Source organism: Tachysurus vachellii, chromosome 7 (assembly GCF_030014155.1).
Source record: "Tachysurus vachellii isolate PV-2020 chromosome 7, HZAU_Pvac_v1, whole genome shotgun sequence".
NCBI classification, from domain to species: Eukaryota; Metazoa; Chordata; class Actinopteri; order Siluriformes; family Bagridae; genus Tachysurus; species Tachysurus vachellii.
Genome location: NC_083466.1, coordinates 28,240,256 through 28,255,255, shown reverse-complemented (window position 1 = coordinate 28,255,255; position 15,000 = coordinate 28,240,256). Strand labels below are relative to the sequence as shown.

Here is a 15,000-nt window from a genome sequence, read left to right as displayed (position 1 = left end):
ACATTGGCTTTCAAACAACGGAGACCCCACCTTTAAATTCCTACCTCAGTGTCTGACTTTTAGAGATAAATCCTTCAGAGTTGTGATTAACTCACTGCTTGTACAGTAGAACGAGGATTCAGAGTTATTTCCCAAAACACATTTTAATATTTTCAACAAACACTTCCAGTAATTTCATTGAGAAAAGAAATTTGAACGCAAATAACTTTAAATAGTCCAGAATGAAAAGGAGTTTTTATATAAATGGTCAGTAAAGGGGGACACGGTGGCTTAGTGGTTAGCAGGTTCGCCTCACACCTCCAGGGTTGGGGGTTCGATTCCCGCCTCCGCCTTGTGTGTGTGGAGTTTGCATGTTCTCCCTGTGCCTCGGGGGTTTCCTCCGGGTACTCCGGTTTCCTCCCCCGGTCCAAAGACATGCATGGTAGGTTGATTGGCATCTCTGGAAAATTGTCCGTAGTGTGTGATTGTGTGAGTGAATGAGAGTGTGTGTGTGTGTGTGCCCTGTGATGGGTTGGCACTCTGTCCAGGGTGTATCCTGCCTTGATGCCTGATGACACCTGAGATAGGCACAGGCTCCCAAGGTGACCCAAGGTAGTTCGGATAAGCGGTAGAAGATGAAAGGTTCCTTTTAAACTTCCAGTGTTTACACCATGATCAAGTGAAACATGGGTAGAAGTCTTTTATTTTGTAACGTTATTAGTTATTTGTATGTTAGCCACGATTTATATTTAATAGTTCACATTATTATCAACAATTAAACAGGAGGCTGTTCACACTGGAGGTCGATGGATTAGATTAAATTGAATTTTTTTAAACTGAATTAAAATACATCAGGACACAAAAATCCATTCACACTTCCCTGTTAAAATGTTCAAACCAAATCTACAAATTTAGAGTCAAAATCCAGAGGTTTTCTCAGTCGACTTCAATTGCTGCACGGGATTCATTACTTCGTCACTTCCTGCCTGGCTACAGGAAAATATTAGCTTCAAAGTGGGCGGGACCTTGTTTTCCACGACACCATGCAACAACAGAATTCTCTGTAAAGGTTCAAAATGAAACACAGGTTTCTGCTTTAATGCAGGTGAGAAGCCCGAGTCTGAATACGTCTAACTTTCCTTGTGTAAGTATTAACACATCTGTAATGAGAACACATTAGCAATAATTACAAAAAGAAAGATAAAAGAATGAGAGTTTCGGGGCTTAAAGAGTCTTTTCTATTGACAGTGTGTACACACACAAAAACACACAAACACACAAACACACACACACAACAAATTTTATTGACTGACATTGAAGAGTCTTGTGTATTTAATAAATGCATGATAAAACATACACTTCAGAAAGCCTACAGATATTGCTCTTAAACACACACACACACACACTTATTACTTAGTGTCATTCGAGAGTCAGCTGCATTAACAATAAAACATGGAGTACACCCACACTTTAGAGACGCTGTTGTTTAGTACTGCACTCAGAACCTTGTACTTGAACACACACACACACACACACACACACACACACTTATTACTTAGTGTCATTCGAGAGTCAGCTGCATTAACAATAAAACATGGAGTACACCCACACTTTAGAGACGCTGTTGTTTAGTACTGCACTCAGAACCTTGTACTTGAACACACACACACACACACACACACACACACACACACACACACACTTATTACTTAGTGTCATTCGAGAGTCAGCTGCATTAACAATAAAACATGGAGTACACCCACACTTTAGAGACGCTGTTGTTTAGTACTGCACTCAGAACCTTGTACTTGAACACACACACACACACACACACACACACACACACTTATTACTTAGTGTCATTTGAGAGTCAGCTGCATTAACAATAAAACATGGAGTACACCCACACTTTAGAGACGCTGTTGTTTAGTACTGCACTCAGAACCTTGTACTTGAACACACACACACACACACACACAGTGGTCTAATATGGAAACGTGCTCCAGGCCGTGTGAGCTGTGAAAGAGAGGGTGAATTATGAAGTATGAATTATGCAACACAGCATGACTTTGAAGGATGACGGAGCTTTAATGTCTTTTTCACACCACGGCCAGTTACACAGCCAAGAATTGAACATAAATACCGGCTCCAGGCCTCTGGAATGCAGAATCAGATGCACTGCGTCTCCAACTTGAACTTGATTTTAGCCTTGAGCATTAGCGCGTGTTTATTTCAGCAGGATTTGCTCATTAGCATGAAAAGTACATGTCCTGGGTGCAGCTACGATTGAAAATAATTTAGATAAGACCTGAACCCTGGATAACTCCTGAACCCTGAATACCTCCTGAACACTTGATAACTCCTGAACCCTGGATAGCTCCTGAACCCTAGATAACTCCTGAACCCTGGATAGCTCCTGAACCCTGGATAACTCCTGAACACCAGATAACTCCTGAACACCAGATAACTCCTGAACCCTGGATAGCTCCTGAACCCTGGATAACTCCTGAACCCTGGATAACTCCTAAACCCTGGATAGCTCCTGAACCCTGGATAGCTCCTGAACCCTGGATAACTCCTGAACCCTGGATAGCTCCTGAACCCTGGATAACTCCTGAACCCTGGATAGCTCCTGAACCCTGGATAACTCCTGATCTCTGGATAACTCCTGATCTCTGGATAACTCCTGATCTCTGGATAACTCCTGGTCTCTTTATAACTCCTGATCTCTGGATAACTCCTGGTCTCTTTATAACTCCTGATCTCTGGATAACTCCTGGTCTCTTTATAACTCCTGATCTCTGGATAACTTCTGATCTCTGGATAACTTCTGATCTCTGGATAACTTCTGATCTCTGGATAACTCTTGGTCTCTTTATAACTTCTGATCTCTGGATAACTCCTGATCTCTGGATAACGTCTGATCTCTGGATAACTTCTGATCTCTGGATAACTCCTGGTCTCTTTATAACTCCTGATCTCTGGAAAGCTCCTGGTCTCTTTATAACTCCTGATCTCTGGATAACTCCTGATCCCTGGATAACTCCTGATCCCTGGATAACTCCTGATCTCTTGATAACTCCTGATCTCTGGATAACTCCTGATCCCTGGATAACTCCCAAACCCAGTGCAACTCCGGAACCCCAGATAACTCCTGAAACCTGTATAACTTCATATACGATACAATGACTAGGAATCCTTGAAGATATCTGACACAGCAGGTAAGAGAAAAGAAGTAAGCTCAGCTAAACACGTGGTGAGTAAAACTGTACAGCACATGTTCTCAGAGACAAAGAGAGTGGTGAGGGATTAGCTAATGTGGAAACGTTTATTATGATCAAGTCAGCTTTTTGGACCAGTTCCACCTTCTTGAGGAACAGAAAGAAGACGAGACAGGAAGAGAGTGGAGTTTAAACATATTATAAGTAATCAACCACGTCTGGAATAAGTAGAACATTGTATATCTTTTCTTTTTTTGAATGAAATGATCCTTAAATACAATAAACAACAAACAAAGAACCTGCACTTAGGAGAAGGTTTGGTGGTGTATAAATAGAATAGAATCATCACAAATCTAGCTCAACCACTGACGTGAACTGATTCAAGAGATACACAGAGAAAGGAGGAAAAAAACGAATATGGAGGAAGAGAAAGAGCAGGATGTAGAGAAATGACAAAGATGAAGATACAGCGAGAAAAAGCCAGAGAGAAAGTTATTAGTTTCTCAACAAGGCTGCTCACTTCCTCAATAAGATGTATTTATAGCCTAGACAGAGTTGACAGGAAACGAGCGACGACTCCCACGCTCTCTCACTCACTCTCACTCACTCTCTCTCTCTCTCTCTCTCTCTCTCTCTCTCTCTCTCTCTCTCTCTCTCTCTCTCTATCTCACTCACACTCTCTCTCTCTCTCTCTCTGTCTCTCTCCCACACACATACACAGAAGTACATGAGACCAGCAGAAGATGATGCTGGAGAATTAGCCTGCAATAAGATGCCTATTTAGTAAATGCAACACTGCTGCTTATTAAGGCTTACATAAAGTTTGACAAAATGCACACACATACACACACGCACACACACACACACACACACACACACACACACACACTTCAACAATGAGGTTTTCATTCAGAAGAACAGATAGCGCAGCGCATTACCATCATCATGAGGTATGACTAACGTTCAGTCTGATGTTTATCCAGCTTCAGAAAAGTAAATGCACCCCGAGCAAATGGTAAACTAAGATGTTTGATGGAAATAATAAGTCTGTGATCTCAACTTATTTTGTTTCACTGTGCGTAAATTCTTCCACTGCAATCGTACTTGATCGATAATTCATTCAAGTCAGATTCGTACTTAGTCTCTAGTACTGGTGCAAGAGGGCATCCACTGTCCAGAAAGTGATGTGATTTCTATCTTATATGCCAGGCTACATACTAACATTGCTAGCTGCTGTACTAGCTGTGTACCTTCACCAGAGACAACAACAATGCTAACGAGAGGTCGTATTTGACAGAAAATGGATGCAAGCATAGTTATAAGTTTTTCTTCCAGAACTAACTACAGGTAAGACATCAAATGTCTGAGGAATCAGTTAGAAGCACAGTGAAATTCTTTTTTTTGTATATCCCAGCTTTGGAAATTGGGATTAGAGTACAGGGTCAGCCATGATACAGCATCCCTGAAGCAGAGAGGGTTAGGGGTCTTGCTCAATGACCCAGTAGTGGCAGCTGGGCAGTACTGTGGCTTGAAAACCAACAACCCAGAGTATTTACTTCTTGAGCCACCACCACCACCACCACCACTCCCACTTGAGCCAGTTACTTGGATTTCACGTTACCTCATTCCTCCTCCACTTCTCTACTCACATCACACGGTTGCTTTGTCTCTAAAACTGTTCGCAGGAAGCAGGAAGTGGTTAAGGATTTGAGTGAGGGTGTGTGACGATGAGTGACAGTGCAGGCTGTTGGTTTAGTGCCAGTACGTCAATGCAGCACAAATTTCTCTCATTTGTCTATGTGATGATTCCTCACCTTTCAGAACACATATGTTACCTCCTTCTGTTGTGGCAAGACAAAAAAAAACATTCTGGTCGGCATTACTGCATCCCACTAGCTCTGATCCAAAGTAGCAAGACCTGCTCAAGTCGATGCTCTGTCTCTTAAACCGTGCAGGAATCAAGGTTCTGCTCTGTCCTGGCAACCTGGCAAGTGGAGGACTGGACTCCCTGTTCCCTCCCAAAACTACACACACTGTCATATAACAGAGACTGGTATACTGCAATGTGCAGATATCTGGATGATAACGGTAGATCACTGGGTAGGACGCTGACCATGGGATGTTGTAGGGTGCTAATCACTACTCACTACACTTGAGGATCTGGGGACATGGGGGGGTCATTACCCACAATGCACTGCATGTTGGAATTATAATCAGTTTTAGAAGAGTCTTTAGACTAGAAATAAAGCTAACATTAGCTATGTGTCTGTAGCATCATGTGATCATTATCTATTATTAGCTTTAGGAGATCAGAAACCTGTATCCATACAGTACACCCCTAAGAGGTTAAGTACAGCAGGGGAAGTTCATCAACATGAAGTCCACCCACATTCACCAAGCTCCGCACACAGATCCTACAGACATCAGAGGAGGTCAATTAGAGTTAGCTGGAATAATCACACGATCAGGAATTAGCATGAGTAGGCTGTATATTTTATAAAGGTGTTGGTTTACTTCCTTATTTCAGTAAATGATAGGTGATAGAAGCTCAGAACCTTCGTTAGGAAGCTGATATTACCTCAGATCAGAAATCCTGAGCTTGTGCTATGCTAATGCTGCTTGATCATGACTTATTCGCTATAGCACATTTTTCTTGATAAAAGAGAATATAGTGGGGGCACGGTGGCTTAGTGGTTAGCCTCACACCTCCAGGGTTGGGGGTTCGATTCCCGCCTCCACCTTGTGTGTGTGGAGTTTGCATGTTCTCCCCGTGCCTCGGGGGTTTCCTCCGGGTACTCCGGTTTCCTCCCCCGGTCCAAAGACATGCATGGTAGGTTGATTGGCATCTCTGGAAAACTGTCCATAGTGTGTGATTGCGTGAGTGAATGAGAGTGTGTGTGTGTGTGCCCTGCGATGGGTTGGCACTCCGTCCATGGTGTATCCTGCCTTGCTGCCCGATGAAGCCTGAGATAGGCACAGGCTCCCGGTGATCCGAGGTAGTTCGGATAAGCGGTAGAAAATGAGTGAGTGAGTGAGAAGAGAATATATAAGTAATTATTTTTTTAATTTTATTTTTATTCAAATTTTTAAGCCACTATGTTTGTATCTATGTCATGAAGCTTTGTTCCCTTGACAGAGTTCCTACATCTTGGAGAAACAGCTCCAGTGTTTATTCAGGGCTCATTGAGTTTCTAGACTTAATAAAGTTAAGTCTCGTTATCTGAAGTATCTGATGAACTAAATGGATTCTGCCCTAATTTTCCTCTTCTGTAGAGACTGAAATTTGGGGTCAGGTCTACTGAAGAAGACTTGTGTAAACACACACACACACACACACACACACACACACACACAAGCTGTTTCTGTAGAGGGTTTTTCTCAGCTATGTGATACACTTTACACAATTATGTAGATTAACATGGTCTATTTGTACTAATAAGAAAATTACAAGTAATCAGCTCTGAAAGTGAAGATACAGATATAGATGAAAGATACACAAGTGTCACGTTCGGGACACAAAGCTGTCGTGGTTTTCGTTTCTAGAGCTCTCCAGGTGCACTTTCACGCTCCACTCAACAAATAAACACAACTCGCTTTGAGGTAAACGCTACAAAAGGAAATCGTGAGCATACGAGAGAGAGAGAGAGAGAGAGAGAGAGAGAGAGAGAGAGAGAGACTCAGTATCTGGTGGTACAGATGGCCTGGCAGCATGTCACTGTGTCTCTCTCTCTCTCTTATTAAACTCGCTCGTTCCAGCCAAACTGAGCCAACTCTATCTCGCTGCCAGGCACAGATTGTCCCGTGAGGTCCCCTGAACACGCGAGGCTTCTGTTCGCACGCCGTGATGTCGACACGTTCGGATGATTCTGGAAATCGCTACAGTTTCTGATTCCAGGTCAGATATCCAACCTTTAGGTCACAGACTTGACTCTGTGTCCAGATTAATAAAACTATCTGTTCAACATGCTATACTACTTCCTGTTTCAGGACTGGGGCTGTGGAATTAGATCAGCTTGTGTCATTTCTGTCTATTCTTATACCTCGTGTGAGCAGAAATGGGTTTGATGTCAACATTTTCTCTGAAGATACAAACATTTGTGTGGAGAAAAGAAAAAGTGTTTTGTTTTTTTTATCTTTTCTATGAAAATGTCACCTCTAGTGCTGCAGAGAAAAACAGTGATGAAACTCGACACATTCTTAAAGTACTGAGCTTCATATTAACACCACTGTGGAGTGAGACATGAGGAAGAAGTTCAATCGTCAACATGGACATTAGAAAAAAATGTATTTTGTCTGCCTTCTTCCGCATACATGAGCTCACAGAACCCCAAGGATTGGCTAGTGTCACTGTGATTGACAAGGAAATGAAAGCCCCTCCCCTCACATCCATTGTTCTGATTGGAGCTCACCATCTGTAGACAAAAGCTTTGTCCCTCTGACTTATGTTCAGAGGTTTGAGTTAACACACAAACGTGTCTTTTTTTCTCTCTAATTCTCCATTCCTGCTTCTGCAGCGAGCTCATTTAGAGTCTCCTAATCAACTGAATGTTGCATGTAGAGGAAATACTCAGATAGCCAGCGGGAATCTGGCACAGTTCACCTTCCTGCTGGAGTTAATATCGGTCCATTACCTGCTCGACATAACGCTAGTGCCTCACAAGCTAATCCAGACTAATCCAGCGATTAGCAAGAAGACGTTTCTAGGACCTTTTTTTCCTTCCTCTTCTCTGAGGAAACGTTCTCTGAGACTTTCTATCAAGCTTTCAGATCAAATCGATTTCAGAAGCTGTGCTGTAGCTGTACGAATATAACGACAGTCAATTAGCAAAGAAAGGTTTCCCAGAACTCAGAATCCTTCTTCTGAATAAACCATTAAAAGTCCTTTAGTAAAGAAACGAAGCTTTACATCAGAGGAATAAATCTGTGTGTCCTTCAGCAGCTACAGCGTGATAGAGTGATGAAGAAGAGACCATTGTTTCACCATTTATTCCTCCTCCATCACACTCATTTCATAACGACTTCAGTTTATTAGAGAGCGACACCTTGTGTGCGACACCTTACTTCCTGCTCTCACTTCCGTTCTAGCAGCTATCTCTTCGTTGCCTCACGTTACCATGGAAAGGGCAAAGAGGAGTCGACTCTTCTGTCCTTGTGACTGACGTCTGACACTGGAGACTCCTTCCTTCCACGTTCGGTAACTAAACGTCTCTCGAATCACCATTTACACAAGTTTTTTTTTTTTTTTTTTTTTTTTTTTAACCAGGCTGTTGCTATAGAAACGATAACATAAAAACCTACCTACTGACAGATCTGCCGTTATAGGAAACTAAACACCAGGTTCTGACCAATCAGAATAATAATAATCACGACGTTTCTGAGACTTCTGTGATCTTTCTAAATGATCTGAACGTTCTGAGACGTGAAGCAAGACATCGTCAACACACACACGCACACGCACACGAATTCGTCCACGTGTGTGAAACATGAGTACAGCTCTCATAGAAGGTCAAAAAATATTTTTCTTTAAAACAACAAAGCACAAACAGAAGAAAATAGATACAAAAAAAACCTGATCGTTAGTTAAAATAGCTTAAATGAACCGGAATAAGTGTTTGCTTTTCACAAATCAACATGAGTCAGAATCCAGACACTGTAACTGTGTGTGTGTGTGTGTGTGTGTGTGTGTGTGTGTATATATGATTGTGTGTGTGTGTGTGTGTGTGTGTGTGTGTGTGTGTGTGTGTGTGTGTGTGTGTGTGTATGTGTGTGTGTGTGTATGTGTGTGTGTGTGTGTATGAGTGTGTATGAGTGTGTATGTGAGAAACATTATGAATCATCTTCACACTACACTAGTTGGCAGGACACACACACACACACAAACACACACACACACATCCATCAGTCTCACACTTCTATCATAAAGTACATAAAATACACCAAACATCCATGAATTAAATTAAATGAAAGTGTTTTTTCTTTTCCCCAGCCACTCGCACGTGTTTCACACGTGAATCTACAGGAAGCTGCTGGATGACGAGTGATGTGTGCACACGTGAAAGCCCTTTTTTTCATTATGAAAGAAAAAAGTTGCATGTTGAAGTGGTAAGTTTAGTATTTTTGAGTAAAAGGGGTGGAGCTAAGTGAAGCAGGAGAGCAGTGCAGGTGAACACAGGTGAGATCCAGCAGCTCAGAGATGCTCAGTGATTCTGTCTGAAGCTGCAGTTCAGCTGATCATCAACTTTCCTTTATTATTTCTGTCTTTTTCTTTCTCTCTTTTTCTGTTGTGCGTCTTCCTTGATCTCCTTCTCTTTTTCTTCTGTTTGTTCTACACCATCTTTCTCCCCTCCTCCTTTTCTTGTCCTTGCGTTCCATCTTCATCTTCTTTTACCTGTTCTTCTTCCTCTTTCTCCTCTTTCTATCTTCTTCTTTTTCTTCTTCTTCCTCCTCCTCCTCTTTTTCTTCTGTTTGTTTTTCATCCATTTTCTCCTCTCTTCCTTTTCTTCTCCCTCTACTTGTTTTTCTTACTCTTCTTCTTTTACCTCCTCTTTTTCTTCTTCTTCTTCTTCTTCTTGTTTGTTCTTTATCCTCTTTCTCCTCATTTTCTTGTTCTTGTTCTTCTTTGACATCTTCCTCCTTCTTCACTTTTTTCTTCCTCTTCCTGTCCTACCCTTCTCTCTGATATAAAGGCACTTCATGTTTTCCATCTTCACTGAGTATCTTTCACTTCTTTATCAATGATTTAAGCCACATGACTTGACCACATGACTTGACCACATGACCTGACCACATGACTTGACCACATGAGTTGATATAGAAACAATAATCTCTGTGTTTATTCTCATGTACATTGTGACTAATCCCCAGCCAGTGCTCATATGACCAGTGAAAAGTTACACACTCAGACTGAAGCGCTCTGCCCTCTTCCTCATCCCTGAGCTCACAGACTCTCACGATTGGCTCGTGTCACTGTGATTGACAGGACAGACAGAGTGTAGCTCCTCCCACTCGGTCAGCACGGCACTTCTTTAGGGACACAAAATATTTATGTTTGTATGTATGTGTTTGTTTGTTTGTTTGTTTGTTTGTTTATACATAATGAATGCACTATGTAGTGGATGAGGTGAGGTTTGGAACCACTGAAAACAATCCATGCTGTTTGTTTGTTTGTTTGTTTGTTAAGTCATGACAATAGGCAAAGCCGCCCGTTTCATTTCCACGTTTCAGATTTTAATTTGGAATAAAAATCAGCACTGAACACTGAACACACACGGAGAAACAGCATGCACGAGCGCTAACGTACAGTACACACACGCACGCGAATACGCACATGCACAGGCATGCAGCATGTATGCAGGCGTGTGTGTGTGTGTGTGTGTCCTGTGTGTTTCCGCTAGAAAAAGGAAGTCCTGTGAGGAGGAACTGACCGTGTTTGGTGCTTGCGGCGCTCAGGTGGAGGATCAGCAGCGTAAACCGGAGCACAGACACCGGAACCCTGGCATCCATCCTGCTATCCTGCTCCACCGACCGCGCCGCCGTGTCCCGGTAACGGAGACACACTCACTCACACACACAAACTCACTCACTCACTCACTCACACACACTCACTCCGACAGGATGAAGAGGAAGAAACAGACTTAATGAGACGGACAGAGATACTGAACTCTCTCGCGCTCTCTCTCGGTCTGTCCGGTCAGCGCGAGGATTCAGTACCACGGACAGCGACCACCAGCACAGCCACGCCCCTTCACGCTCTCTCTCTCTCTCTCTCTCCGCCTGGTGACGTCACCTAACCAACACACCCTTACAAACACATGTACCAACACACACACACACACACACACACACACACACACACACACACACACACACACACACACACACACACACAAACATTCCAGTTTCTGGTTTATTCAATAGATTTATTTTTGTCTTTATGACGAAATGAAACGAATGTATTTTTCTCAGTACATAGAAATAATATTATCCATTTTAATAAGATTTCTATAGAGATTCAATTACATAAAAAGGAAAAAGTTTTTACTTGAGTATGTTAACGAATAGAATAAATCACAATAGATAGATTTATCGGTGTATGAAAAAAAAAGAAGTGTGTTCACTTACTTAAGCGTTATAGTTTCTAGCTCGCTAAATAAATTAATTTTCTGAAAATAAATCTCATTTTAATGAATAAATTAATTAAAGTCATTACTTGTATGTGCCTTTTTATTTGAAATAAATGAATAAATAAAAGCTTTATTTATTTAGCTTTATAAGTTACTCATCTGTTCCAAAGAAGACTTCATGGTTCAGGACAAACACACACACACACACACACAAACACAAAAGTATATATATAGTTCATCTAGTAGCATCTCTACCTATTGCCCCATATATATATATATATATATAGAGAGAGAGAGAGAGAGAGAGAGAGAGAGAGAGAGAGAGAGAGAGAGAGAGAGAGCGAGCGCTGAGGGTCACTACTGCCTGGCTCACTGAACACCTGCCAGAAATAATCTACACTCGCGGCGAGTGTGACTCGCACTGTGACCTGGCTTTCCACTGAACACCATGTCTCTACTCTCTCACACACACACACACACACACACACACACACACACACACACACACACACACACACACACACACAGTCAGCTCCAGTGTAACATTACTGCTGTTACAGGACAATAATCAGTTTCAGTGATGGTTGGTTTTATTTGATGACTTTATAAACCGGTGTGAAGCTCTTTATTAGTTGTGTCTCTCTAACTGAACTCTGCTATGAGGGAAGGCAGGACCATGTAGTTGGGTGGCTCCTACTTTGCATATTCATGCATATTCATAAACCACATTGATCAGCTGAGGGTAAATCTGTAGCATTGTTGTTTTTTTATGGATTTGAAGCTCAAAAATTCGTCCTATTTTTATTTATTACTGAATGAAATTATAACAATGTATTTTAGTGCATTAATAAAAAGCTCTATTAGTAATATAAAAATAGGGAAATGCTGAATGTAGAAGCTTTTAATTCTCGGTCTTCAACATATAGTGCAGTAGATAAAGAGAAAAGTCCGATAATCAAATAAAACTAGGGAACTAAAGCCCAAATGGCTCCTTACCAGAGATCTAGTTTGATACGTAGGGTTACAGAAGTCATATCACACCCTTTATAGTGCACTTCTATATGGATCCGAATCCCTCTGGCTCTGTGGCAGAGAAGCTGTTATACAGCACTTATATAAGGAAGTGTGTGTTCTGTTTCCTTTCATTTTTTTCAGCAAATGAAATTTTTATACTTTTATCAGGTGTCTGTGGAATCTCCATAGCAACAGGCAAAAGAGCCGTAAAAGTTAAATCCAAGCCGCAAACTTGTAAGACCTCCGAGATGTGGATCCGGTGTCGTCGTTCAGCTCCACGCGTCACGTAATCAAGCTACATTTCAGTCTTTATACACAATGGGATTGTTTTATTTCACAATTTCAGCAGATAGTTCTTGCTGTTATTGCGATTAGAGCGCACACGTGTGTGTTGATATACAAGTGCTGTATAATGAAGACATGGTGGAAAGAAGATAGAAATGACAGATTAAAACAGGACGTTTGTATAAAAGTGTGAGTGGGAAAAAAAGTGAAAGTCAGAAAGAGAGATCTTGAGTGTCTGTAAAGAGATGACGGACAGATTCAGGGCATCAGGAGCTCGTTCAGCGTCCCCACTGTGTTCTCGTAGATAAACCTGGACGAGAGACGGAGAGAAAGAAAAGGAAATACAATGATGTTCTGTCAATACAGGACCAAACACACGGGTTGTGACTTATTTTAATTTAACCAGTCTTTAACATCGAGTGCACTACATAGGGAGAAAAGGCAAAGCCCAAATATCTCCTTCCTGGATATGGAGTGCAATACATTAGGTACAGAAGTCATATTATACCCTTTATACTGCACTTCTGTAATAATTATCTGAATCTGAATCTCATATACAGTGTACAGGAAGGTTTAGTGACGTGTGTGTGTGTGTGTGTGTGTGTGTGTGACCTGTGTGCCGACTCGTCTGCTGTGACGCCGTAGTGCTGCAGGATCTGTCTGTGCACCGACACACCGATTCCCTTTAGAAGAGCGCTGAACTTTTCCGCTGCGCAAAAGACACAACAAACAAATGCAAATCAGCTGAATTCAGGATTCTGATTGGTCAGAAGATGACGGTTAACGTTTTTTCACAACGCTCACTTTTCCTCACGATGGCCAGAACGTGTGTGATGGCGGCGAGTCCGCCGATGCTGTCGATGGCCTCGGAGTCGACGGTGGAGCTCATCTCGGTCAGGAAGCACCTAGAGACGATCAGGACACACAGAGTAAACATACACGGAGAGAAATCCGATCAGAACCGCGGTCTGATCTGAGGAGAAATCAGATTCGCCTGGAGTTTGACAGTTTAAGTGCACGGACAGTTTAAGAGCTACTCAAGACAACGATAATCTGTCTGTCATTTCTGATTGGCTACTAAGTGACCTTTATTTTCTCTGTCACTGAAACATGAGGTCATGATGTACTGGGCACAAATTACAATGTCAGCTGTTGAATAAACAAACAGTTTGAAGAAGAAGCCGACCAATCGCTCGTTTGCTCCACTTACTGCTCACTTGTAACTTTCTGAATAAGATGTTCTCTGACCTCGATGCACAATAAAAGGCTGTCAAGAAAAGTGACAACTCTGTTTTCAACTGGAACTCAAATCCAAACATGCCTCCTCGAGCGAACAGGACAACTGCACATCTCTATTGTAAAAGTCAGCTAAATAAAGTAAGAGCTCAGGAAAATGACAACACGGAGTCTCCGATGTATTAGTGTGTGTGAAGGGGTGTGTGTGTGTGTGTGTGTGTTACCTGGTTACTGCAGGTGATCTGAGGATGGCGGACATGATGCTGCTCGAGAGAGGAGGCAGATCAGTCGCGGTCTCAGGAGTCCTTAAATTTTCAGGATCAGAAATCTTTAAAATAATAAGAAGGAAAAAAAAACAAATCTCTTATTGAAGTCCATTAAAAGATTCGATTAGATTAGATTAGATTCAACTTTATTGTCATTACACATGTACAAGTACAAGGCAACGAAATGCAGTTTAGGTCTAACCAGAGTGCAACAGTAGCAAGTGCAGGATATACAGTTTGTACAAGATTTAAATAAGTTAAATAAAGTGGTAATATGGAGTGATTTACAGATGTGTGTGTACTATGAACATATATCCAGATTTACAGAAGGACATGTGCTGTAACAAAATATATGGCTATTACTATAAACAGTAATTTGCATACATGTGTGTGCTATTAATATAATATACAAATAATGAATATATATGTACTATGAATATAATATACAGATGAATATATGTGTTGTGAATATAATATACAGATGAATATATATGTACTATTAATATAATATACAGATGAATATATATGTGTTGTGAATATAATATACAGATGAATATATATGTACTATTAATATAATATACAGATGAATATATATGTGTTGTGAATATAATATACAGATGAATATATATGTACTATTAATATAATATACAGATGAATATATATGTGTTGTGAATATAATATACAGATGAATATATATGTACTATTAATATAATATACAGATGAATATATATGTGTTGTGAATATAATATACAGATGAATATATATGTACTATTAATATAATATACAGATGAATATATATGTGTTGTGAATATAATATACAGATGAATATATATGTACTATTAATATAATATACAGATGAATATATATGTGTTGTGA

The 15,000-nt window shown here is 41.0% G+C and overlaps 2 protein-coding genes across 2 annotated transcripts in view; both read right to left on the bottom strand.

The window, feature by feature from the left end:
• ptprn2 (protein tyrosine phosphatase receptor type N2) overlaps positions 1-10,933 on the bottom strand; it is a 203,023-nt gene extending 192,090 nt beyond the window's left edge. Inside the window, exon 1 of the mRNA XM_060875294.1 lies at positions 10,625-10,933. Within this exon, the coding sequence (XP_060731277.1) occupies positions 10,625-10,703 (79 nt within the window). The 5' untranslated portion in view covers positions 10,704-10,933. The remainder of the gene's footprint in view (positions 1-10,624) is intronic.
• Positions 10,934-12,645: 1,712 nt separating this feature from the next.
• ncapg2 (non-SMC condensin II complex, subunit G2) overlaps positions 12,646-15,000 on the bottom strand; it is a 22,375-nt gene continuing 20,020 nt past the window's right edge. Inside the window, exons 24-27 of the mRNA XM_060875291.1 lie at positions 14,083-14,186; positions 13,427-13,527; positions 13,235-13,331; positions 12,646-12,932 (exon numbers count right to left, since the gene is read on the bottom strand). Of these exons, the coding sequence (XP_060731274.1) occupies positions 12,881-12,932; positions 13,235-13,331; positions 13,427-13,527; positions 14,083-14,186 (354 nt within the window). The 3' untranslated portion in view covers positions 12,646-12,880. The remainder of the gene's footprint in view (positions 12,933-13,234; positions 13,332-13,426; positions 13,528-14,082; positions 14,187-15,000) is intronic.